The sequence below is a fragment of the Terrapene carolina genome, unplaced genomic scaffold, assembly GCF_002925995.2.
Source record: "Terrapene carolina triunguis isolate 2854851 unplaced genomic scaffold, T_m_triunguis-2.0 Scaffold130, whole genome shotgun sequence".
In the NCBI taxonomy this organism is placed as follows: Eukaryota; Metazoa; Chordata; order Testudines; family Emydidae; genus Terrapene; species Terrapene triunguis.
The window spans coordinates 37,393,147-37,420,124 of NW_020664481.1; the positions used below are offsets into that span (position 1 = coordinate 37,393,147).

Here is a 26,978-nt window from a genome sequence, read left to right on the forward strand (position 1 = left end):
CATATTTCAATCATACAGCGTACACAACAAACTTCAAGAATCAAAATAGATTTTTTTAAACTTAAAGAAGAGCAAGATCATTGTCATGTACAAACAGGTGCTTAAAAAAAAGTCTTGCTGTGATCTGCCAAATCACCTGCAATCTAATAACAGAGAAAGATGAGTGTGAATGCTCTCAAACAGCAGGAACTAAAATATTCTAATCGGGTTATTACTTTTAGACTATCTCTTGAGGACTAACTTGTCAACAAGAAGGATTTATTATATAAGATAAAACGTACTGTATCTTTGTTCTGTTCATTTACAGATCCACTTTAAAATTTTGAGAGGGCACTGTGATACTGTGAGCTCCTGCCATTTCTGCTTTGAAGATACAAAAATTCTTTCTTGCTCTTATGACAGAACAATGAAACTCTGGGTATGTCATGAATCTAAAACAATTCAACAGTCACGCCATAATAATGTCTAAACCAAGCAAGAAATGTCATATAAGTTTGGAGGTTGAGTGAGTCATAAATTGACCTTCTAAACAGCATTTTATTCAGTTTGTAAAATAACTAAACTATTTCACAGGTACAATTACAGTGGTAACGCTCCTATTCCATACTTTTAACATATTCTTTGACATTCAGCAGTGCTCCATGTAGGCACCTGGAGATGAATGTTCTTATACACTAGTGAGGGAGAGCTCTACTACAATATTATATAATATGTCAGGTCTTTCTGGGAAAAAAAAAACATTTCGTTTTGACTTGGGAATGTCATCTTGTGCTGCTTTTATAGTGTTAATGAGGTTTTTTTCCCTAATTGTCATGTTTTTTCCTCATTAATTACCTGAACCTAGTCTCTGACTCAGCAAAGAACTTAAGTATGTATGTAGACCCTATTGACTTCAGTAGGACTTAGACATGCATTTAAAGTGCTCTGCTGAATAGCTGTGGACTTAAGCACATGCTCAATAATTTTGCTGGATCAGCGCTCTAGCTCTTTGAATAAAATACTTCACAACAATGGCTTGTTACACAATTTTTGATTTGTTTTGATCCGGAGGTTCATTTTGCTCACCATCACATTGTTTGATGTGTACAGTCTTTCTTAGAGAATAGTGGGAATCAAGGGTTATGCACTATAGGCACTACATTTAGCTATCAGCAAGGGCATAATGTTTTTTACACTTTTCATGTGCTGCCTTTTGTTTGCAATGAAGTCAAATCTGTCTGTTCTTTACTTTCTATCTGCTCTGATGCCCTTGGCCAGTTTTATGAAGTTACCTAGGGTTTCCACAAAATTCCAACCAGGTTGGTTACAGCAACCAGGGTTACCTGAACTGAGGCACACAAGAACCCTGGCTGATGTGATGTGAAGTTTATTTATTTCAGTCTGTTCTAAAAGATGGCCCAGATCCTTATTCTTAGATAAGTACTATACCTGACGTTCATATGAGCAGCTGACAATTCATTATGCCTGGCATATATGAACTGGTTTGTAACTTGATTCAAACACTTCCTGCTGAGGCTGGTATTAAGGGATGGTAATGCCTTAATGTTGTGAATACAGGTGTAGAGGCTATGATGCTATAAAGAGAACTTTAGTGCTGCACTTTTATCCAGATATCATGCTTAGCTTCCATTATGACACATTAAGAAATTTTCTAGTGAAAGTTTGGGAATAGATGAAGAACAAAGCTTTACTTGGGGTCAGCTCAGGCATCCACAGTGTTCAACACTTCCAGGGTATCCAAGAGACAGGACTCATTCCATCCTTAGCTCCTCCCATGAAACAGCTGAAGAGCCGCTCCCTTTTTGATAGGTTTCAAAGCAAATAATCATGATTACAATGGTGATGTTTAAGGAAATATTTGTAGGAGGCAAGACAGTAAATAAATGTGTCCAGCCAAGTGGATCATTAAGATGTTCACAATTTAATGTTGATAATTCCATCACATTGTCAGAACTACATACTCACTCTTCATCCCATCACAGAATTGGAATTTGTAAAGTATAGATTCTTCTATTTTTAGTGAAAACCTATGATATCAAACTTGCATGTCAAGAGATTTAAATCAAAACAAAAAAATAATAAGGTAATTGCGGAATCTTCCTTAAGTAAACTAGATGGAGGGGACACATGAAAGCCTCTTCATTGAAAAGAGAATATAATGTATTGAATATTTTTTTCTTCATGTATGGAAGATTAGTACTGTCTGATGTGACTTGCTTATCTTGGGCATAGTTGTGTAAGAATTTTTATCCAGCGCTCCCTGAGATATTATTTTTTGTCAGGAGCTATCTAAGAGAATCTACCTGAATGTTGAGGGCTTCCTTATAAGCAACACATAAGAGAGACAATGGTTCATTTATCCTGATAACTTCCACTTTGTCAGGACAACTCTGATTTCCTCTTCTGTAGGAGTAGCTGGGCCAGTTAGGATTAATAAAAGACCAGGTTTGATAACAAAGAGCTAGGGAAACTGTCAATTCCACTTTGAATTCTCTTTTTCTTTTGAAAGAGTAGGTATCAAATGTGTATCTAAGAAAGTATTTGGAATTCCTCTTGTGAATAGAAAATATTTCACTGGCAGTGCACACATCTTTTGGAAAACACAAATTAATAAGGCACAGTACACATGGTCTAGATCAGTGGTTCACAATCAGAGACACGTGTACTCTGAAGGTATGCAGAAGTTCTTCCAGTGGGTACATCAATTCATGTAGATATTTGCCTAGTGTTACAACAGGCTGCATAAAAAGCACTAGTGAAGTCACTAGAAACTAAAATTTCATACAATTACTTGTTTATATGGCTCTATATACTATACACTGAAATGTAAGTACAGTATTTATATTCCAATTCATTTATTTTATGAATATATAGTAAAAATGAAAAAGTAAGCAATTTCTCAGTAACAGTGTGCTGTGACACTTTTGTATTTTTATGTCTGATTTTGTAAGCAAGTAATTTTTAAGTGAGATGAAACTTGGGGTATGCAAGATAAATCAGACCTCTGAAAGGAGTACAGTAGTCTGGAAAGGTTGAGAGCCATTGGTCAAGATAAGACTAGAAAGACAGTTTTCTTGACTCAAAAAATTAAAACAAAATTGTAAGTTAGGGTTTTTTTTGTTTGTTTCAGCCTTAGAAAGAGACACGATGGCTCTAATGTCTGCTATTGGAACACTGAAAAATAAGAAAGAAAAATCAGACTTAAAATAAATTTACTTTCATTCAAATTCTCTGTATTATTCACAGCTGTTAATTGAACAGAATAACTTCCAGTTGAAGGATCCTGTCAGGGGCAGCTGCTGCCAAGCCCCAGACTGTGTACATTTCACAAGATGGGAGTGAGGGGGAGGTTCAAATGTAGTAAAGCTTCACTGAACAGCACAGCAGCCTTTGAAGGGGCATGTGCAAGTAAGGCAACTTACAGTGCCACACACAGGTCCTGATCCTGAAAACTCTTATTCAGGTTCAATTAATCCCCTTGCAATTAGTGACACTACTTATATAAAATAAAAACTTGAGCATATGAATAAAGGAATAAAAATACGTTGACCTAGAGTTACCACTGCATGTCAAACTTTCTTTACTGTACAGTATTTGAAATGTGTTTAGGTGGCGCTTCCCATTGTGTAAAGCTCAATTATTATTATTTGTATTACCCTAGCACCTGGGAGCTCTGGTTGTGGACCAGGACCCCATTGTGCTGGCTGTACAAACACAGAACCAAAAGATAGACTCTGCCCCAAAGAGTTTACAATCTGAATATAAGACACGACACAAGGGGAGAGGGTAAGGAGGGGAGTAAAAGGAAAGGAGACAGTTTTGGTCAGCGTGATAGCCAGTAGTCGCAGTACACTAGTAGTCTAACCTTTGTCATGTTTGAGGGTTTTGACGGAGGATAATGAGGTAAGCTTTACAGATATTTACAGGGAGCGCCTTCAAGTATGAAAGGCAGAATGCGAGAAAGCACGAAGGTATTTGTAAATGTATCAAGTGGGCAATGGAGGTTGATGTCATGGGTGACTGAAGGCAGGAGTTGACATCTCGCTTGTGAGAGATTAGGGTGACCAGATGTCCTGATTTTATAGGGACAGTCCCGATGTTTGGGGCTTTGTCCTATATAGGTGCCTATTACCCCTCCCTCCCCCCCCCCCCGTCCCGATTTTTCACACTTGCTGTCTGGTCACCCTATAAGAGATATGTAGGGTGGGGATAGGACATGAAGGGCCTTGAAAGTGAAACAAGTAACTATGTTTGATGCAATAAAGCTAGGAAGATGATTGCAGCAGAATTCGGAATGGATACGAGCAGGGCCAGATTGCATTTGTCAAGGGCAGAGAAAAAATGTTACAATAAGAGAGACATGAGATGGTCTGAGAGCCTGAATAAATGCTTTAGCTGTGTGGATGGATAGGAAAAGCCGTATTTCAGAGAAGTTATGCAAAAAGAATATGTGTAGCTTGGATGTGAGGGCTAGTGAGGACCTGGTGAAATTGGAGGAGAGGAGCTCCAGACAGACTGTAACTGTGTGTTTAATGAGGTTAGAGATTAAATGGAGATGGGGTGGTAGTTGGAGAAGCAAGTGGGATCAAAGGTGGTTTCTTTAAGATAGGAGAGACTAAAGCATGCTTGCATAGTAAGGAGAAAGAGTTAGAGGAGAGTGAGAGGTTATGGAGAAGAGAAGCAAGGGGATTAGAGTGTGCACAAGGGAGAGCAGGGGATGGGATGGCATCACAGGGGCAATGGAGGGATTAGAGGAGGAGAGCAGATGAGAAATGTCTGTGAGGGAGAGAAGGAGGAGAAAATTGTATGAGGGGATGAGAAGGTGAGCCAAGCAGAGAGGGAAAGTCAAGTTATGTTTTGTCAATTTCCTCTGGGAAGAAATTTGTGATTCATGGCTCTCATTGTGCTAGGCCCTGTACAAAAAGTGTTCCCTGACTCAGAGAGCTTACAGTCAAAATATAAGACAAGAGACAACAGGTGGATACAAACAGACAGTGGAGTAAAAGGACATAATGAGACAATATTGGTCAGCATATCAGGCGGTGGTCTCAGGACACCAATATTGATGATTGATTTGTGGAACAGGTGAAAGGTCATTTTTTTTTCATGGATAAAGGTAATAATCATTCTAATTCTCAGATCAGGTGCTACAACTGAGACCAAGTTCACTGATTTCAGATCTTTTATATGTTGCATTTTATCTTTTCAAAATCATTAATCAAGCTCCTTTGGATTTATTTAAGGATGTTGAAAAAGGTGTTCCTGTTCAAGTCTTTGAAGAAAAACACACAGCTCCCATTTCTGAGTGCAGCTTGACTCCTGATAACAAAAGGTGACCTTTCATTTGTAGTTCATATGTAAGTATAAATAGAGAGGAGAAAGTGGTGCTATTTGACTGCTAGGTGTTACATTTTTACAGCAAATTAAAAAAAACAGAACGAAACTCAGAACAAATAAACTGAGTATTGCTCTGATGCTTCCATATAGATAGATTTGTTAGAGAGGAAATTGAATTAATTTTTTCTAAATACACAGAAATAGTTGCGTTGAAGTACAGAAGTTAAACAAGTACAGATAGAAAAACTGTTATGCCAGTTAGCTTATCTTCAACCATTTAATATTACTTTTATAATGCAGTAATATGAATGATTGTTTTGGTGTAAACAGATGTGTTTGAAATTAGACACTAAATTATTGGAACAGTATTCTGTTATATTTAGAGCAATAGCATTTACAGAAATGACTATGATGATTACCCTACATACTTAAAGTTCCAGTCCACTCATTCTAAGCTCAGTATTGGTTTCCTCTCAAATCCACAAAAAAGGCATTACCTCAAAACTGGTATGTTATTTCTGAGGCCAAAGTAGAATTTTTCTTCCAAATTTGATGTGAATTGGACAAAAGGTTCCTAAATTATGAGACCCTACAGAAGTTCACTAGCAGCCAAACTGTGTTTGCCACATTGTAGCAAACTCCTCTGACAGAATGAAGGAGAGAAACTTAGGCCAGGTCTATGCTATAGACCAGGGGTCGGCAACGTTTGGCACGCGGTAAGCACCCTGGCGGGCCGGGCCAGTTTATTTACCTGCTGACACGGCAGGTTCGGCCCATCGCGGCCCCCACTGGCCGCGGTTTGCCGTCCCGGGCCAATGGGGGCGGCGAGAAACGGTGCGGGCGAGGGATGTGCTGGCCGCGGCTTCCTGCTGCCCCCATTGGCCCGGGACGGCGAACTGCGGCCAGTGGGGGCCGCGATCGGCCGAACCTGCCGCGTCAGCAGGTAAATAAACTGGCCCAGCCCGCCAGGGTGCTTACCCTGGTGAGCCGCGTACCAAACGTTGCCGACCCCTGCTATAGACCTATATCGGTATAACTATGTCACTAAAGGGTTTGAGAAATCCATACCCTTGAGCGATGTAGTTATGCCGACCTAACCCCCAGTGTAGATAGTGCCATGTCAATGGGAGAGTTTCTCCCATCGACATTGCTACCGCCTCTTGGGTACAGCTTCTCCGTACAGTCTTCTCTTAAGCGCTACAGTGGTGCCAATGCAGCATTTTAAGTGTAGACTTGCCCATAATTTAGTTTACTGATCTAGCTAAGACCTTGTGTCAGATTGCTGGTTCAAGAATGATTTCAAAAGATATTAACTTGACTGGGAATGTTGCTAGAGATCATCGATTCTAGCAATCTTACAGCATGTCAGATAACTGCCAGAGACCTATGCTTTCATTAAAAAAAAAAAAGTCTTTCTTGCAGACACAGGCCTCATAGTGTAATTTCTTTCTTAATATATAAGCATGGTTTTGTACACATTATCTTCAGCAGTATTCACCATTAGATTGTTTTTATTGTGAGACATTCCCCATGCTCTTTACTCTCCCAGAATAAGAATCATGAGATGATGGTGTCTTTAGAGAATGGAACATTATTTACTTTGTAATTCTGCTTTTCTGAAGAAGGATTCTTCACCCATCCACACGGGGCAGAGAAGGTTATTGTATTTACTATGTAGTGCAAGATTTTGTGGAGCTCTTGCCTCCCAGTCTTGAAAGTAACTATCTGAAATGTTTTGGGGCCTGTGAAGTGGGAGCAGGTTCAATTGGGGGGAATCCCAGAGCCAGCCTACAGTCATAAATGTTAAGACCTTGGAGAATTTCCTGAATGACTTATGCTGGTGGCACAAGACCCAAGAGTGAGGTCCCTGCAAAGTATTATCTTCAAACAAGTAATTTTTGTTTGCAGTAATATTAACAAAGTGCAGCTTTCCTCACTATTCCCACTGCTAAACCCTTTGTCTTAGTAATTTCTTGTCTTAAATGCCTTAAACTTCTCTTCTCAGGACTTCCTCGCCTCTCCCTATTCCAGTCTATCCAAAGTGGATGAACTCATCTTGTCTCCTGCTGTTCCAGTTGTATCATCCCCTCCTTGAGTCTCTTCATTGACTTCCTATCTTTTATTATAGTGAATTCAAACTTCTTTTCCTTACCTTAAAGGTCCAACATAAACTAGCCCCTGCTGTTATGTCTTCTCATTCCCCTTGTTCTCTATCTTCTTTATCCTCTGCATCTCTTTCTTTTCCTTCCTCTTTTTTGCACTTTCATTCATGCTAGCCCTACACTTGGAACAGTCTCATGTCTACAAAGCTCTGTCTCTATTTTCAGATCCTTAAAACTCACTTCTTCCAGGAATTCTTCTGATCTTATTCTCACCAAAAACTTGTCCAACACTCTTTAAAACTTTTTATTTTAGAACCCGATGCAATGCACATTAAGGAATGGGAATGTTTCATTTGGCTTCAGTGAGTGTTAGAGCAAGCTCTTCAGGACACAGAACTTGTCTAGATTAGACTGTAAGCTCTATGTATTTAGAGATATGTAAATATATGCCATTGTATAAATGAATAATAATTTGTGAACTAGCCTAGGATCATGGGTTTCTTCTGACATCGGAATTTATATATTCAAAAAAGTTCTGTCTTGTCTGTATTGTTTATCAGCATTCTATATCTCTGCAGTCAGCTGTTATAATTTTGTCAGGAGATGCATCTTATCTAATGGCCTGCCATGGATATTAATCACTACAAGAGCTGTGGGATACACAAACAGTTGAATGTGTAGGTCAAGCAATGTCACTAAGGGTATTATTCCTGGTATTGCTATCAGTGGAGCATAGTCTAGATCAATTCCAATCAAGTTGGAAGATTGACAAAAAAAACTTTGGTCACCACACTTTAATTATGCTAATGGTGCCTTTTGCTGTTGCCTGAGTTTTTGAAGATTGCTAAAAAGACAAGCAGAGTTTCATAGTTTGTTGACCTTTATATCTGTTTCCAGTCAAAAATAGCATTGATACATAAACTAGATATGGCCTTTATGTGTTAGATGATGTCTATTGAAGAGCAGAAAATACATAGTCAATTGTCAGAAGATCAATGTATGAAATTCCTTGCCATCTAGGTTCCTTTTATTCTTTTAATATATTTAAATTCCATTTTCATGTTGAACTTGTATAAAATGATATTCAGTGACACTGTAATAAATTGATCAAAAACTGAACAAGTGAAAAGCCATTATGGTAATAAAGTATAATTATCATGTTTTTTAACATTCAGAATAAATGTATTTCAAATATGTGGGAATGTTTTAAGAAAACCTGTCAGTTTCTAGTAAACTTTATTAAATGGCTTTGTTGTGTAATGTAGCTTTGTATTTATGCATAGCAAGGTCAGTGGTGTTACGCAGCAATATCAACTCCTGAAAATGCAAATAACTAGCAACGAAGATACTTCACATTCATAACAGCAAACCCACCATAATTGCTTTACATGCATTCTAAAGTTAGTGATAATTAAATAACTTGTAATAGGACGAAATGAAAATGAATAGGCTGTCTGCACTCCAAATTACATGGAAGGCATTCTTTTGTTAATTTCTAGTGCGAAAAATTCCAACTTCTATTTCAAAATTTCCAACTAACTCCTTTTTTTGGCAATAGTTTTTGCAAAAATATAAAAACAAAATATATTTATTTTAAATTTATTGGAAAGTAGGGAGAACAAATAATTTAACAGAAAACTGAAGGTGTGTGTTTGCTTTTCCCCCACAAAGACAACTTTTTATTGTTTCTATACTAACAGCATTTTAAGTCTGAGTTCTTTTAATGGAAATGTTGATTGTTGTTTTTGTTAATATGCTTAATTTTTAGAGTGATAACATCATCATATGATAAAACAGTAAAGGCTTGGGATATGGAAACAGGAAAAATGCTTGTATGTATTGATTTTTTCAATGAGTTTAGCTTTTAGCAGAAATTGGTAACATTATCAAATTCATAAAGATTTTTAAGTTGGAGGTACAGTAAAAAAATGCAATCCTCACGTTGGGCAGTAATGTGGTCTAGTTGGAGTCTGTAGGCTCAGCTGTGAGAGCGATTAACTGTGTGACCTAGGGCAAATCGATTTCTTGATATGCCTCAGTTACCTCATCTGTAAAATAATATAGGAATGATTACCTACCCCAGAAGGCTACCTTGAGGTTTAATTCATTTAATATTTCTGGCCAATTTTATGATCTCAGCTGGCCGGTGCGATCTAATTTTAAATTTCCTGCTAATGCAAAATATTAAGTGGGTTTAAAAAAATTGAAATACTGTAAACCACACATTTATCAGAGTTCATTAAAATATCAAACAGTAGCAAAAACTATTCCTTCTGAGCCTGTTTACTGATTATAGAAGAGCTGATAAGAAACTATGTGATAACTAATCCCAAAAAGCATGACTTCCAAAACGGTTTATTTTCTTCTTCAGTGGACTGTAGACCAAGAAGGCCTTGTAACTTCATGTAATATTTCATGTGATGGTAAATATGTGGTATCTGGCTTGGACATGGAAAATGCTATATGTGTTACTGATGCAGTAAATGCCACAACGGTGGCATATGTCCAAGGTAAGACTTTAAAACTTCACATTGTTTAGTTCCGTTCTTGAGTCTTGCATCTGATGAGATAATTTTTGATTGCATAAAGAAAGTCAAAAACTAGATTAATATTAAATTCAAGATCTATTGGATTCAAACAATCTTTTGTGAGGTTGGGAAACAAACCAATGTGTGAGGAGGGGAAGCAGTATTTAAGAAGACATATCACAGACATGCCCTCCACATGGCAGTGAATATGGAACATCAGGATTTTATTTCTATAGGATGTTTTTGTCCAGTTACACTTTGTTCAGCTTTGTCAATGTGTATTCAAATGAGTGTGTGCAAGAATCTTAACCATATGTGTTGGTTAGCATTCTGCATCTCACCCTTTCTTTTCTCCCATCTTTTTCCTCTCCTTCTGAAGTGTTTTGTTTTCTGCAAAAGACTCCTCAGAGGATTTTTAATTCTAGATTTTTTCAGGATCAGTAGATTGGTGTTGTCTAATGTGAGTGCTGCATTTGAGGTGCACTGATGATGGAATTTATCCCAGTTCACTAGGACTGGTTAAGCTTCCTGCGTTACTTAAGGCCCATGTAATCCCCTGGGTCTGCACAAGCCTCATGAGCTCTTTAAGTGGTGTAGAGGGGCTTGGATGGGCTCTGTGCATTCTGTGTATCCCAAGTCCGTTGACATGAGTTAATATTTCCTTCTGTTTTCTTCCCAAAACCTCTGTAATAGCTACTATGCTATCATAAAAGCATCAGGAACTGGAGGAAGATGGGATAAGAGATAGATCAATGATAACATGGTGCATGAGTCCACTTGTGGACTTATAGATAAACATGTAAGACTGAATTACAGTGGTTGCTTTGCAGTAACCAAGAAGGCTTGTGTGTTTTCTCTCCGTATGTACATAAACGTATTGTCTTGTCAAGCTAAACTGACTACAGTTATTTGTTACAAATATCACTTTAGATTGTTAGTTTTTAACAATCTAATTTACTTTTCACAATTTATTCAATTTTTCTTTTTTAAAATTTTGTCTCTTTGCCCTGTAAAAAAATCGACTATTTAATATCACTTTGTTTTATAGTCAGTTTCCGGGTTTCATAAATTGGCACAATAACACATATTTGGGATGCAAACACTGCAAGGGCATGTTTATTTGATTTAAAAGAATATTTCCGTGACTTTGTTTTTGTTTTTAAAAAGTTCATGGAAAAACTTCTATTTGTCTTAGACTTTGTAAGAACTTGTTTTTATAAAAACTATGTTGTGGACCAAAAATAGCCTGACAGTGGTGTTGATTTTTAAGCACAATTCCCCTTTGAAAGCAATTTCAGTGCTGAGACTGCAGTCCAGAAAAGCACATCAGCACATGTTTAAGGACTTGATTCTTGGATATGCTGAGCACCTTCAACTCCCATTGAAGCCTTTGAGAGTTGAAGATGCTCACTCAACATGTTGCAGAATCAAGCCCTAAATACATGAGCAATCTCATAAATTAAAATATAAACATGTATTTAAGTGCTTTGCTGAAATTGCTTGTTCTTAAAAGTCAGAAGTACACTACAGCTGAATGTAGTTTCAAGATGGACAACAGCTCCATTATTCTTTAAAGGGACACTATCAGGCCAAAGTTGGTTTACATTGACTTTCATGGAGCTAATTACATGCTTAAAATTTAATCATGTATTTTGCTAGATTAGGGCCTGAAGGCTTAAAAATCAATGGAATGGTGAGCTAGTGTCTTATTTTTAGATTCATTAGCAAAAAAAGAAAAATCTACAAAGCTACTACTCCTTTGAATTTTAAATTTTAATTTAAAGCATAGTATAAGGATATGTTTTAATAAAGTTATTGATCAAAAGACAACATAGCTGAGATTTATTCATAACTGAGGAAAACTTAACGTATCCCATAACTTTTCCAATGCACTGTGTTGCTTTTGCTGGAGTTTATTGTATCCTTTCAACTGAACTGTGTGTTGGGGACTTTTGTGTTTGTTATAAAAAAAGACCCTTCCATGAGCTTGTTTTGTATACAAACTGGATGATACCGTGGCTAAAAAAAATCCCACATATGATATACTGGATTTTGAGTTGTACCATGAACTTCAAATGTCCTTTAACTTTTTCCAATGTATTACTTTTCATTATTCTAATCCCATTGTTGAGACACTTGTAAATTAATGTTTAGATTAATATGACTTTAATCTGTTGATTGAATATGATTTCAACATCTATAGATGTTTATTTGTTGATAGGAAGTATTTACAAAGATAATTGTTTTACTGTGTGCCATGAAGTTTTACTTGTGCCATGTTTACATGTTCTCATTGCAGAATAGCTGACAACTAATATAACAAAGACAATGAGGAGTCAATATTTTCATAATAGAATTTCACTTTGGTAATATGTTGATAGTAAATATAAGATTTATATTTGCTAGTCTACAGTTTCATAGGACTGTGTCAGGGTTCCCTCCCCACTCTGAACTCTGGGGTACAGATGTGGGGACCCACATGAAAGACCCCCTAAGCTATTTCTACCAGTTTAGGTTAAAAACTTCCCCAAGGCACAAATTCTTCCTTGTCCTTGGACAGTATTGCTGCCACCACCGAGTGAGTTAGACAAAGATTCAGGAAAAGGACCACTTGGAGTTCCTGTTTCCCCAAAATATCCCCCCAAGCCCCTTCACCCCCTTTCCTGGGGAGGCTTGAGAAGAATATACCAACCGATAGGTTAACAAAGTGAGCACAGACCAACTTCCTGTTTTTTAGGACACTAAAAATCAATCAGGTTCTTAAAAGAAGAACTTTATTATAAAGAAAAACGTAAAAGAATCACACCTGCAAAATCAGGATGGAAGGTAACTTTACAGGGTAATAAAAGATTTAAAACACAGAGAACTCCTCTCTGGACTTAACATTATAGTTACAAAAAACAGGACTAAAACTCCCTCTTAGCATAGGGAAAATTCACAAGCTAAAACAAAAGATAATCTAACGCATTTCCTTGCTTTACTTACAATTATTGTAATCTTAGATGCTTATTTCAGGTAGGGTTTTAGGAGAGGTTTTTTTCCTGCCTGGTCCCTCTCTCTGTCCCGAGAGCACAAACAAAACCTCCCCCCACAGATTTGAAAGGTTCTTCTTCCCTTATTGGTCCTTTTGGTCAGGTGCCAACCAGGTTATTTGAGCTTTTTAACCCCTTACAGGTAAAGGAGGGATTTTATGCTATCCTTAGCTGTATGTTTATCACAGTCTGCTTAATGCAGGGGTCGGCAACGTTTGGCACGCGGCTCGCCAGGGTAAGCACCCTAGCAGGCCGGGCCAGTTTATTTACCTGCTGACGCGGCAGGTTCGGCCGATTGCGGCCTCCACTGACCGCAGTTCGCTGTCCCAGCCCAATGGGGGCGGCGGGAAGCGGCACAGGCGAGCGATGTGCTGGCCGCATCAGCAGGTAAATAAACTGGCCCAGCCCGCCAGGGTGCTTACCCTGGCGAGCCGTGTGCCAAACGTTGCCGACCCCTGGCTTAATGAGTCGTTCTATTGTATGATATTTCAGTCTAGTATAATTATCCCTCCAGATCCGTGAGGAATGCATGTTGTCAAATTAAATCAGATAATGTCTGCAAGATTATTGCTTACCTTTTTACTTCAAAATTTCCTTTTGTCTTAGATATAGGCTCTTAATCCTTCTCTCATGTAGTGACAGCACCACAACACCCTTTTCCCTGCTTAGAGAATAGGATAGCTGCTGCCTACACTATTCCTCATATTAGCTAAAAATCAGTGCTTAAGGAGCAAAGTGCTGTGCCCTCCTCTAAAGAACTAGCATATCAACTTCATGACCTGCCAGGGGTTGCACGTTTGGATTGCCTGCATATAATCCAATTTACTTCTTTCACAGGCAGTTAGCGAGAATGGTTTAGCAGAGTGAGTTATCTCAAGTCATCAGTGACTATTTTGACATGACATTCTTTCTAGGATATTTAAAAGAATTGTTATAAATTACCAATTAAAATCAGTTTGGAGTACGTCATGAAATAATGTATTTTTTAAATATGATGTTTGTGCAGGATTCTCACCCTTGGACTCCAGCTCCCTAGTGTAAAATAGGAGGAACTATCTCCCCAAGCTCTTATGGTTTTTAAGACTGTTAGTGGTAACAGGTAGGGAATCCAAGCCACCACCTCCACTGTTGTTTCATGCCCAAGGTTTAATTGCTTGTTCACATTATTGTTATTGGACTTGTTCTTGTTGCCTTTTGAGGTTGTTCTTTTGGGGGTATTCCTAGAGCTGCTTACACTCCATGAATTAGAATCTTGGCTAGAAGATATCATTAGAGAAGGGGGAATACTGACCTGCTTCTCTGAAGGTATCATTTTATATGATATTCTTATTTACTCAATCTACTTACCTCCTCTCAGAGTTCAGAAGGGAATTTTTTCTTACTTTGATATTTTATTGTCCTACCTTTTGCCAGATTACATTTTCAAACATTTTGTTTTGTTATTGGCTAATTTTTGTTTGTTTTTTTCCCTTCATTTCCTACTTAATCAGGACTGGATGGTTTGAAGGGCAGTAAGTTAGTTCAGGTGTTTTGTATGACACCAGTTGGGGAGGAAAGGGGGATTGTGCTCCTACTCACTGCCCTCGGTGGGGAAAAAAAAAAGTTGAGAGTTTAGGGAGTTCTGCCTTTCTTTAACTAGAGAGCTGAGATCCAGATGTGAGAATCCTGAAAATAGCATCTTCAAGGAAGCAGAATTACAAGTTAGGTAATATTCTTGTTTTGGTTTTTATTATAGGTCATCACAGAAGCACAATCACAAGATGTTGTTTTGACCCTGATAACGAGAGAGTCTCTTCAGTATCATCTGATAAGACCATAAAGCTTTGGGACATTATAGCACAATCCACCACTATCACAATTGATGAGTAAGAAAACATAGTATATCTATATTAGGCAAGATTTATATGTACTTTTAAAAAGTATCAGTGAAATTTGTGTTATAACTTATACTGGGAAAATGAACAGTAATTATGTAACTGAATAGCATAATACATGGAAAGGCCGAATAACATACCATTAAATACATGTGTAAGCGGGGAATGGTCCCGCTTATGGGGAACTGTCCTGGCTTATACACTACCCCAGTGAAATGGGCTAGCGAATGGATCTGAGTCCTCGCTCCCACTTCCTTTACCCAGAGGCCTGCCTGACCTCAAGGGCTCCCCTTCCACTCTCCTGTGTGGCAGAGTCCTCGTAACCCCAGCAAGGCTGGGCCCAGGATTCCTGCGGGGCTCAACCCCCAACCTTGTTGTGATCACTTAGGGCAGGGGCTAGGGTGTCCCCACTCCGGGGTGCTCTCTCTGCACTGGATGCTTCCCTGACCCACTGATCATTACATACAGTTCAAAGCAAATACAATTTATTAAACAGCAATCAATTTTAAAAAATAAGGAAAAAATGGGAAAGGCTCAAGGAAAACACATAACCCTGCTCTGTGGCACGGGGACATCACAACCAGCACTCTCTGGAATGTAAGGGAAATTCAGTCTGTTCCTCACTAGTCCCAGGCTCCTTCTGAGGCGCTGGTTGTGCTGCAGGGATGCTGCAGGTCAGCACTTGCTTTGGCAGTGGCCACGCTCTCAGGCTCTAGGTGGCAGGACCATTCTTCCCAGTGTCGCCCCCATCCTGTCGGGGGTACGATCCCCTTTCAAGTCTGACCTGCAAGGCCTCTTGGCTGGGGGTGTCTCCCTGCACTGGGCCTGCTGCCCAGGGTCCCCCTTGCTCTTGCCAGCCGCTCACCGCACGCAGCTCCGGACTGCTCCAGCCCCAGCTCCACTCTGCCTCAGCACTGCTGCTGCTCCTCTGCCTCCAGCTCTCTGGGCTGCTTCTCTGGCCCCTTTGCCTCTGGTTGCTGCAGCTCTCCTCCCAGTACTGGCCTGCTTCCTGGGCTGCTTTTCTGGCCCCTCTGGATCTGGCACAGCTCTGCTCCCCAGCTCAGCTTAGGCTCCTGCTTTCTCCTTAGCTCAGCCCCACGCTGTCTGACCCAGGCAATTCCAGTTCACCGGGGGGACGGACCCCCCTGGCCTCCTGACTTCCTGATTAGCCTGCCTGCCCTGTCAATCAAACCGACCTGGAGCATTGGCCTCTCCCCATTATTCCTGGGGACTGTCAGTCTCAGGGTCCTGATTTCCGATCGACCCTTCCCCTTTCTTTTGGTACTGGGAGCTAGCCAACCAAAACACCCCCACTGAGTTTTAGTAAGGGGACAACAGTTCCCTTACACATGGAAAGGTTAAATAATATGCTATATACAAGCTTCTTGATGTGAATGATAGATGAGGTGCATCTGTCCATCTGTAAGCATTAACTAAAGCTAACCATCATAGTTTCTAGGTACTGAGACGTAGAATTTGATAGTGGAGAAAGCAAACAATAGCATGGGGAATGTGCTGTTGAACTGGAAGCTAGTTGCTGATGTCTCTCAGGACTAGCAACACTGGATAATAACATTAACAAATGTGAAGAGGATGAAACACCATTTAGCATGATACAGGTCTCTAAAAGGACTGCAAAATGGAACATACACATAGTACAGGATATATTTTTGGAGAAGGATAGGTCTTGATCTGAGTGTGGAATCAGAGTGAAATTATCCGGAGAGAAAACTCACAGCTGGTAATTCATTATCTAGAGTTGATGGCTTATGAATCTGAAACTCAGGTGGAACCAAAAGGTCAAATCTTGAGAGATTCAAACTGTCCCTTCATCATTGTGAGGTAAATAGATTGACTTCTGTGCACTGACTGGAGGCATTTCAGATGAGAACATAACACCTGAAATCCATTCTGATCATAGTGACTGTAAAGTTCCTATAGCACTATTCTTAATATTAGGGATTTCCCTGATATCCAGGCCACCTTTCTGTTATTGAGTGTGTTGCTGCATTTTATTGGTGTATGTGCATGTATCCTGATCCTGAGAGAAGCCCCCACAACTCCCACTGAAGTCAATAATACATGAAAATCCTTATATAAAGATAGAATGATATTGTCTGTGTAAGAAGGGAGTATGCAACAAATGAAGATATCAGATGAGCTACTGAAAAACATTAACAATGGCGTTAAACAAATTCAATGGTTCTGGTTTTAAATCATAAAAGCATTAATCATAAATTGTCTGTATAAAAAGTACTATTAAAGTTGCCCTTAAAAGGATTAGGAATTTACTTAGAATGGGAGACTCAGAGCTGGAACATTTTACTAATCCTTCTTTTAAATTGCAATGGATATAGCAGGGGTAGGCAACCTATGGCACGCGTGCCGAAGGCGGCACGCGAGCTGATTTTCAGTGGCACTCACACTGCCCGGGTCCTGGCCACCGGTCCGGGGAGCTCTGCATTTTAATTTAAGAAGCTTCATTTAAAATTAAACATTTTAAAAACCTTATTTACTTTACATACAACAATAGTTTATATATTATAGACTTAGAGAAAGAAACCTTCTAAAAACGTTAAAATGTATTACAGGCACGTGAAACCTTAAATTAGAGTGAACAAATGAAGACTCGGCACACCACTTCTGAAAGGTTGCTGACCCCTGGGATATAGCATTGTTTCCTGCAGAGATGCTTGTAATCCCTTCCCCATTGCGGATTGCAAGAATTGCTAAAGTCCTGTCAGGTTCTGGAACTTTGAGATTTCTTTCTTGAAGTGCACCCCCTGTTCTCAAAATTGGAGTTCATTGTAGAATTCAAATCACTATATAGTTTCATGACATATATATAGAGAGATGGATACTGTTTATTTGAAGGCATCCGTAGCTCACCCTTCAATGTTGTCTTTTAATTAAACAAGTGTGTAGTGTAGTAATCAGAGGATTTTTTGTTACCCTGTGGGTGACAAGAAGCAGGTGATAAGCTCTACTTAAAACCCAGTTAGTACTCGATCCTGTGAGATGTTAAACACTATGACCGCATCCAGGAAAGCACTTACTCACATGCTTAATCTTTGGCAAATGAGCAGTTCCAGTGACTTTTACAGAACTACTCAGATGATAAAAGCTAAGAATGTGCTTAAGTGCTTCACTAGATGGGGCCAGAGTGCTCAGACCTTGCAAGATCAAGCCCTTACAGCATTCTAATGGCTTTAAAAATCACAGTATCCTGGTGCAGTCATTTTCATTTGTATTTCAGGGCACACACCAATGTCATCTCAGACTGCTGCTTTACCATAGATGGTCATTACTTGTGCACTGCATCTTGGGACAAAACCTTAAAAATATGGGATATAAAAACAGGGGAGTTTCGTTATCATGGACCTATTTGCTTGAACCAAGGTCATGAAGGTTCTGTTAGTTCCTGTGTTTTTAGCAAAGATGGTGAGTTATGTTAAATACCATTATACACATCTTGAAGTATATACATGTAGGACATTTCAGATAAGTCACAGGGGTCACATGCCAACCATATGACTAATTTATTTCTCAATTTCAAAATTAAATGTTTTTCATTCTGATTAAATGGGTACACACATAATGTAAGTAAATTGAAATTGATGGTTTGTATTCTGCTTTGCTCAGACATCTGAAATGCTGCTTAATTGATATAATCATCAAAGATTTTCTGTAAAAAGATCATGATTGAGAGAATATAGTAGAAACAAACTACCGAGCCACCTCATGGACTGAATGCTTGCTATTATCCACCTGGTATTAGTTAATGGTTGTAAGGCACTTTGAAAATGTAAAGCACTATATACAGTATAAAGATATATATTATTATTGTTAAGCATATTGAATGAGAGAGAGGATGTCACTGTGTATCTTTAGTCAGTACCTCCAGGAGTAAAGTTTCTGCATGGTTCAATCAACATTTTCCAATAATGTGATATTTCAGAAAAACAGCTTTATGGTATTTTGTGAGATACAGTAGAAGAGCACTATGACTCCTCTGTATAAAATGGTTGATATTTTAATACTTTTGTAATAACTGTGTCCTGGACTAAATAATCTCTGAATCTTAGGTGTTAATTTGCCTGTGATATTGCTATTGCAGAGTTAAAGAAAACACCATCAACTTGTTATATTGAAATAGCATCTCGCTTCTTTGCTGTGCTTGGCTACTACAAATCTTTATGCCTTGATTGGCTGTTTCTCTCAGAACTTCCCGTCTTTATACCCATAACAAACATGGCCTTTTAAAGTGACCCTCTTCACCTTGTGATCCCATCTAAACCCAGTCTTCTCAGTTCGGTGACTTCAATCCTAAACTACACACTTTGGGGGGGGAAAAAAATTCTGGGAATGAAAACATCGAAGGTGGTAGCACCGAGTAGTTTGGCAGTAGCATTCATTATTGTGGTTCATTCTGTTCAAATGATAGGGAGATCATTACAAGAAAGTTTTCTTGACATTTTCCCACTATCTCTGCCCCATTAGAAGAATATGCTCTACTTTGGAGTCAAGGAAATAGATTTACCGCAGGAAAGGTTTTGGAGAAGCTCCTAGTGCAGGGGTGGGCAAACTTTTTGGCCCGAGGGCCACATCTGGGTGGCGAAATTGCTTGCAGGGCCATGAATGTAGGGCTGGGGCAGGGGGTTGGGGTGCGAGAGGGAGTGCAGTGTGCAGGAAGGGGCTCGGGGCAAGGAGTTGGGGCAGAGGAGGGGTGCGGGGTGTACAAGGGGGCTCGGGGAAGGGGGTTGGGGTGCACACTGTGGGAGGGGGCTCAGGGCAGTGGTGCAGGGAGGGGTGCGGAGTGCTGGAGGGGGCTCAGGGCAGGGGGTTGGGGTGCAGGAGGAGTTCAGGGTGTGGGCTCCGGCCTGGTGCCGCTTACCTGGAGTGGCTCTGGGGTGGCAGCTGCGCACACCGGGGCCAGGGCCTGTCTGGCCTGGCCCTGCGCCGCTCCCGGCACCATGTCCCTGCGGCCCTGGGGAGGGGGGCCAGAGGGCTCCGCGTGCTGCCCTTGCATGTGGATACCTCCCCTGAATCTCCCATTGGCCGCGGTTCCCTGTTCCCAGCCAATGGGAGCTTCGGGAGAGATACCCACAGGCAAGGGCAGTGAGCGGAGCCCTCTGCCCCCCCCTTCCCCTAGGGGTTGCAGGGACGTGGTGCTAGCCGCTTCCTGGAGTGGCGCAGGGTCCGTGGCACCACGGGGGTGGTAATCCCGCGGGCCGCCATAGTTTGCCCACCTCTGTCCTAGTGAATGAAGTGTATTTTATCCACTGGTTCTCAACTGCAGCAAGTACTAAACTTACCAGTAAAAGAAAAGCTATAGTAATGAGTAAATGTAGTTGTTTTTCTAGCCAAAGCTTAGTAATTTTAAAAATAACTTTTTGCTATTTTAACTTTTTTTAAATAAAATGTCTCATCAAATTTCATGTCATCAGCATTTTCTTTTACTTTGTAAGCTCTGTTGTATTTTTGATAACTGAATTTTATGCCTATGTTTATACTCATTAAAAAAAATCCAGGGACTTTCATTACCTTGCTAGAGCATAACTAATACCAGTGCATTATTTAAATTCTGTTAACAGTCTGACTCAAGTCTGGATGAAGCTTGTTCTGTTAGTCTGTATAAAAAAAACCCAGAGAAATAATATGGCATCTAATTTTGTATTTTAGCATCTCTTGTAGTGTCTGGAGCATATGACAAAACTATAGCTCTGTGGGATGCAGGAGCAGGATATAAAAAGCTAGCGTTAAAGGTACTAAATTCCTATTTGCTCACTAGTTTAGTGAGAAGCTATACAAATGTACAGCTAGTAATTTGTTAGCCTCTAAGGTGCCACAAGTACTCCTGTTCTTTTTATAAGTATTGTGTATCTCTTTACATTAACTGATGTGTGTGTCTTTTTCTCTCTCTTCCCCCCACCCTAACCCACATAGACAAGAATCTGTCATGTACTGTATGTGACTTTAATTTCCTGGAGACAATATATTTTTATAATTACCGACTACTTTCTTTGTCAAGTGTGTTATTAACATACTACTAGATTTCTATCTTACTGCATCAGCTGTGTTAGTAACTGCATTGTGTAGAATAGCATATTTACCTTGGAAGATCATGACTTTCCCCCAGTAAGAGACTGGTCAGTGTGTGTATAAATTTAAAAATGCTATACCCCTTTGTATGTATGTATGTATCCATGTATGTATCCATATAATATAATGGTCTACATTAAAAAAAATGTTAAGGTCACAAAGGAGATGCACTCAAAAGTCAGAAAGTGCTAAAGTTAAGGTTGTCCATTCAACTTTAACTCTGCCCCCACGTTCATATGTATTATAATACATCTTTAGTTACAGGTACATGCTCAACCACCCTCTTATTCAGTGTTCGGGGTAGATGGTGCTTCGTAAATGAGGCAGCTCCCAGCTGTGTGATATTTACTTTATCCTCATCGCTCAGTTTTAGCCCTTGTTCCTCATTAACGACACACAGTACGACTGCCTCATACCTGAGGCAACAAGGTGGTACATCTGTGGAGGAAGCACATTATGGTACATGGGAGCTAGTTAGTTTAGGACTTTATGGTACAAATTTTCAAAGGCCCTCCAAAATGTACCATTAAAATTTGATTATTGACTTGAAATGATCAGATGTTAACTGTGGACATGATGGATTTTACCTTTTAAGAGTACAGCTCTTAATTTCATGCTCTGACATGATGTCCTTAATCCAGTTTTGGTGACATTAAGATTGGTCTGCTGCCATGTGCTGTACATTGACTGCCAAAGAAACAAACTCATTGCTTGTAGCAAGTGCAGAATATAGTAGCTGCACAGTTACTGTGGGAGGGCAGAGAGATTCAGGGTATCTGTTGCTCTGGTCACTGCAGTTTGCTGGCTGGCTGGTGCAAGAACTAAATGTAAGGTTTTATTTTGAATGGTTAGCTGTATCATTTTCAAAAGGCCTCAGAGATAGTGACTGAAACTTACAGGTGCCCTCCTTGTACTCGGGTTCCCATTTTAGAACTGTAAATGAGAAAAGATCAGTATTATAAATCTGAATAAAATTCTGAAGACAAAAAACATCATTGCTGAAAAAGACATTTAGCTAAAACATTTACCTTCAAAATTTTGTTTCTTCCGTCCTACTCTTTGTTCATCTCACTTGGAACTGACTCTTTGGTTTTAAAGAACTCACTCTGAACCCAGAATCTAAAATAAGAATTATCCTTGTTGCAAGTGACTGGGTGTGGAAGAGGGCTTGAGAGCACCGATTATCATCGCCACAAAGACTGCTTTTGATATGGAAGTTACTGTTATGATCTAGAGTATGATTCAATAAGTCAGTCACTTCCAATGTTATTTAGGTATCTGATATTAGTGTCCGATGTATGTAGGTTTTAAAACCTTTCAGTAGAACCTAGCAGTGAATTTAGAATATTAGTGGTGGTGACAGTAAGTCTATTTTTTTTGTACCTCTGGCATACTTATAATCCCATCTTTTCAAATTTGTGTGTGCAAGATGTGCTTGTATTATTTACACATGCAGGTACTATGACTGTATGCACAATAATAGTAATGTTACATGCAATTTTGTAAAGTTCGGCCATAATATGCATAAAGTTGGGCCATAATATTCGTTTGATGGAGGTTGGGTAAAAATTCATTGAAGCTGGTGGGTGTGATAGCTGCCATTCATTCAGGATAAATCTAAGGAGTAGTTAAGCTCCTTTTTGGAGTAAGATACACCTCTATCCTGATATAACGCGACCCGATATAACACGAATTCGGATATAACGCGGTAAAGCAGTGCTCCGGGGGGGCAGGGCTGCGCACTCCAGAGGATCAAAGCAAGTTGGATATAACGCGGTTTCACCTATAACGCGGTAAGATTTTTTGGCTCCCGAGGACAGCGTTATATCAGGGTAGAGGTGTAGTTGAAACAATAGGAGCACCACCCCAAAACACAGGTCAAATGCAAGGCTAGTCAGGAACTGAGCTATGTGGGAGGAGGGTATGGGGAGAAGGGTGGGTCTCTGGGTATTGTTTGATGTAGATGTGCACATCTGTGGGCAGAATCAGGCAGAGAGAAGCAGCCAAAAAGCCAAGCAAACAGCAAGAGAAGCCCTGGAAATGTTGCTGGGAAAGAAAGAAAGGAGAGGAAGTTTATTGGGTAGAGTGCAAGCTGAAAAGAAGCTTTGAACTCTGAGCAAAGAAACTGCCTCCTGTTGTTTGATACCCACTGTGTTCAGGGAAACAAGGACTTTGTGAACATGCTTTGTAAATGAAAACGATTGCATCAAAGAAATACATGACTCTAAAATGGCAAATTTGCCCTATATCCTATTAAATACGTCTTTGCCTTTCTCCTTGTATGTTAGAAAATATTAATGTTTCTTTTTGATAAATGTTAATGCATACTTTTCATGTGTGAAGTTTGTCTATCAAAATGAAAAACATCCTTTTTTGAACTCAAGGAGTTTTCTCATTAATTCTATTAATTTTTAATAAATTCACTGTGTGGGTTACTTCTTCATTTTTGTTTTTAGCTTGATTCTCTTCTTGTGGTAGCAGACCTAATGGTGCTCTCACAAATCTCCATGCATGCTCAGTGATCAGCTGTGCAGCAGCAAGAAGGACCAACCCACCCAATGCAACTGCCTGCCTTCTGAATCATCTCCCTTCCCTTGAATTGGGGAAAAGCTGGTGGCTGCCCTCAAAGCTCTCCCCCTTGCCATCTGACCAACATCTTCAGACTGCTCTACACTATGTGCACTAGAAAACAACTCTCTCCCTGTCTTCTTCCCTCCCTCTCTCTATATATATTTAGCTAAATTATTTAAAAATGTAGAAAGGAAAACACACAAACAAACAGTCTCACACACACACACACAAGGAGGACTGGAACCAAAAATAACTACCACACTATCTGCCAGCACTGCATCAACCAGAATTACAATTCTAACTGAGATGCTACACAAATCCCGGATAGAGGATCAGGCCGTGTCAAGTATATGCAGACAAAGATTAACCTGATAGCAGCTGTTCTTCTGACCAGGGACGAGTGAGCATGCACAGAGATTTTGCTTACTGTAGGAAGGGCTGCCAGAATGGATTTGTGGTGAAGACAGCTATTTCCTTTATTATAAAAGTAATAAAGTTCTTACTTTTGGTCTACAGTTACAATTTGCTTTGCTCTAGGGCCATGGAGACTGGGTGATGGATGTTGCAATTAGCAACAACAAGAAATGGATCCTTTCTTCCTCAAAGGTAACAACTAACTTACAGATGTGGTATAGGAAGCTAATTTGGTAACAGATTTCACTATATATTTCAATATTTATTTTATAATTTTGTGTAACAGTTGACTCAGACAGTCTTTCATTTGTAGTTTTATGATTAGTTGAAAAGCAATTACAGAAAATATTAAAAAGAATTTTATATGTAGGTGTACATGTTTGATGTGACCCATAAACTCAGTTTCTAAGATTACTAAATATTTGTGGTAAGTAAAACAATTTTTTGTTTTCAAAGTAATGACAGTTTTAAAAATAATGCCCATCTCTTATCCAAGAAATTTTCCGGTCTTATAAGTAGAGTTATTTGTGCTTTGTGCAACTGATGAGGCCTTTATCCATTGGACAAATACTGTACTGTAGCTTGCTGTGGTGCTTGACCAGTGATAACATGTAAATACATGTCCTAATTGTAGTTTCTGACTTTTAGGATGCTACTTTGAGATTATGGAACATTGAAAAGGCTGATCATGTTCCTGCGGCAATAGAAAGCAGAAAAACAAGAGGCTCAAAAATAGTTCAAGTAAGCATTATGTGGAGTTATGGCTGATGGGTCTGTCCTTTTAGTCTCCAAGTTACACCTCACTCTGTTCAAAATCAAAATATGAATGGCTGAAGAGACATTGTCAACAAGATTGCTGGGTTCAAAAATTGATTTACCTTATTTTTCTCTTTTGTTCGCAAAAATTTATGTAATTATTTATATGTGAGTTGGGGAGGGAGAAGAGGGAATTTCAAAACAAATGCATCAATGCTTTTCTTTCTTTTTAAAAAAAAGTATTTGGTAAGGATGCAGAAGTCCATGTACAGATGCCATTGTATTTTTAGAAACAATAGCAAACCAAATAAAACATTTTTAAAATAAAAAAATCCTTTGGCTTCCAAACCTGATGCTTAGTAGTATGATTGGCTGCATTCAACACTGCTGGCCTCAGGCAGTGGTATTCATGCACTCATGGACATTTTTGGCTCCCCAGTAAACATAAAAAATATTGAGTTTACCAAAGAAGGAAGAGAAAAGGTATGAAATCACTACCAGATGTTAAGAGGAGGGGGGAAAAGAGAAATTTTGATGACAATTCAGTTTTAATTCCAATTAAACAATTTGTTCTAAACCATGTGAGATTGGGAAAGGGAAACAATCTTTATTTGTTTTGTAAAACTCATCATACCTCCAGTGCTGTATAAACTAATAATAATAAATTTGCTAAGGCAATATCACAAACTACAAAAATATACTAGTAAATTTAGGAAAGCTTCCTGCACAATGACTGAATGGGCCTGATTTTCAAGAGTATTGAGCACTCACTGCTCCATTTGAAGCTAATAAGAGCTGCAAGTGCTCAGCACCTCTGAAAATCAGGGCTGCATATTTATAGTTGAGCATCAGTGGTAAAATGATTCATGTCTGGCACATATGATTAACTAACACCATTTTTGTTGTTTTTTAATGTTATATTTACATCAGTGTGAAGAATGTGAAAAACCTTTCTCACTCCTACAGTGTGATGACTCTGAAGCGGTAACCAAGTGTGTATTCTGTCGACTGGCTTCTCCTTCGAGAAATATTTTGCCATTACCACCTATTGTAGCGCCTGATCTCTAAATTCTTCCCAACAGACTATTTGTGCAAATACATTTGAGTTTTTAAGCATATGCCTATACATAATTGTGATTATCAGTATATTATATTGCATGTACATACAGAGGCAAGGACTTCCTCCATACTTCTGTGCCATACAGTGACATCTATGTTAAAAAAAAATCTGCTGATTCATTGTACACATGTGCAATATACATACTGAGTTTCACAGTGTAACAGATGACGGGATCAAGTCCTAAGATTTTAAATCTATTCATATTGTACAAGAAAATAAAATTACATCCATCCCGTTTAAGTGCGCACACTTAATAAAGGTTGTTGTAACAAAGAAAATATGTGACTATGTAACTTGCTGACAGTTGTCCTTAAATTGTGTAAAATAAAGCCACCTTTTTCTACTCTGGAGTGGAGTATACTGGAAATATGAAAAACATTTGCATCAATTGAAAATGCTAAAGGGTTTTGAAATTTGAATGTAGAGAGGGCATTTGGACCATGAAGTTTGTATTATCTTGCTTCCAACATCCCCTACAAAATGTTTCTAGGAACTTTCAATCACAGAAATACATTATTATTTGTGTTTCACATGACATATGGCAAACTAGTCCTGTATATTCAGGACCCAATCCTGCAAGGTGCTGTGCACTCTCAACTCCAGCACCGCTCAAGATTGGTCCCTAAAAGTCTATACCGCTTCACTAGCTATGTGAGGATGTCAATTAATATGAGATTAGTGTTTCAAGATGTGGGGGCCTCATTCATCAAAAACATGTTTCAGCAGATTATATTATTTTAAAAGGGATTTATAAGGAGAAAAAATATATTGTACCAGTCTGGAATGTAGTTAAGCTATAAAATAAATCAAAATCTATTATGGGTCTTTCTTTCTTTTTTAAGTCATGTGAATTGTGTAGCCTTGGTAGCTACAGTTGCACTTGACTCCAAGATGAAAAAAAAAATGATTTTTTAAGATATAGTATGTTTTATCCAGTTTTACTGCTTTGAATAAAACATGAGGTCAAGTTGTAACATATCCCAAGACACTGTCCTCTTTATTAAATATTGTTGGTTTGCAGTAAAAAGTTGAAAAAAATGCAGTTTGTATGGTGCTGGAATTATTTTTGCAGAATACATAAAATGTGCCTGTCTTATTGTTGGAGTAATTACCCTTAAATATGAATAAGAATAATGAACTAA

General features: G+C 39.0%; 1 protein-coding gene across 1 annotated transcript; it reads left to right on the forward strand.

Annotated features, from left to right (window-relative positions):
• Positions 1 to 391: 391 nt before the first annotated feature.
• On the forward strand, positions 392 to 26,978 carry WDR88 (WD repeat domain 88). Its single transcript, XM_024219383.1, has 10 exons — positions 392 to 418; positions 5,244 to 5,332; positions 9,208 to 9,271; positions 9,811 to 9,949; positions 14,735 to 14,864; positions 18,130 to 18,314; positions 20,556 to 20,638; positions 24,084 to 24,152; positions 24,609 to 24,701; positions 25,647 to 26,978. The coding sequence occupies exons 1-10, from the start codon at positions 407 to 409 to the stop codon at positions 25,782 to 25,784; spliced, it is 1,002 nt and encodes a 333-aa protein (XP_024075151.1). The 5' UTR covers positions 392 to 406; the 3' UTR covers positions 25,785 to 26,978.

What these genes read in the sequence shown, in the direction of transcription:
- WDR88 (XM_024219383.1), top strand. An exon ending in GGATCCTTTCTTCCTCAAAG is followed by an intron (nt 24,153 to 24,608) that starts GTAACAACTAAC and finishes TCTGACTTTTAG; the next exon opens with GATGCTACTTTGAGATTATG. An exon ending in GAGGCTCAAAAATAGTTCAA is followed by an intron (nt 24,702 to 25,646) that starts GTAAGCATTATG and finishes TATTTACATCAG; the next exon opens with TGTGAAGAATGTGAAAAACC.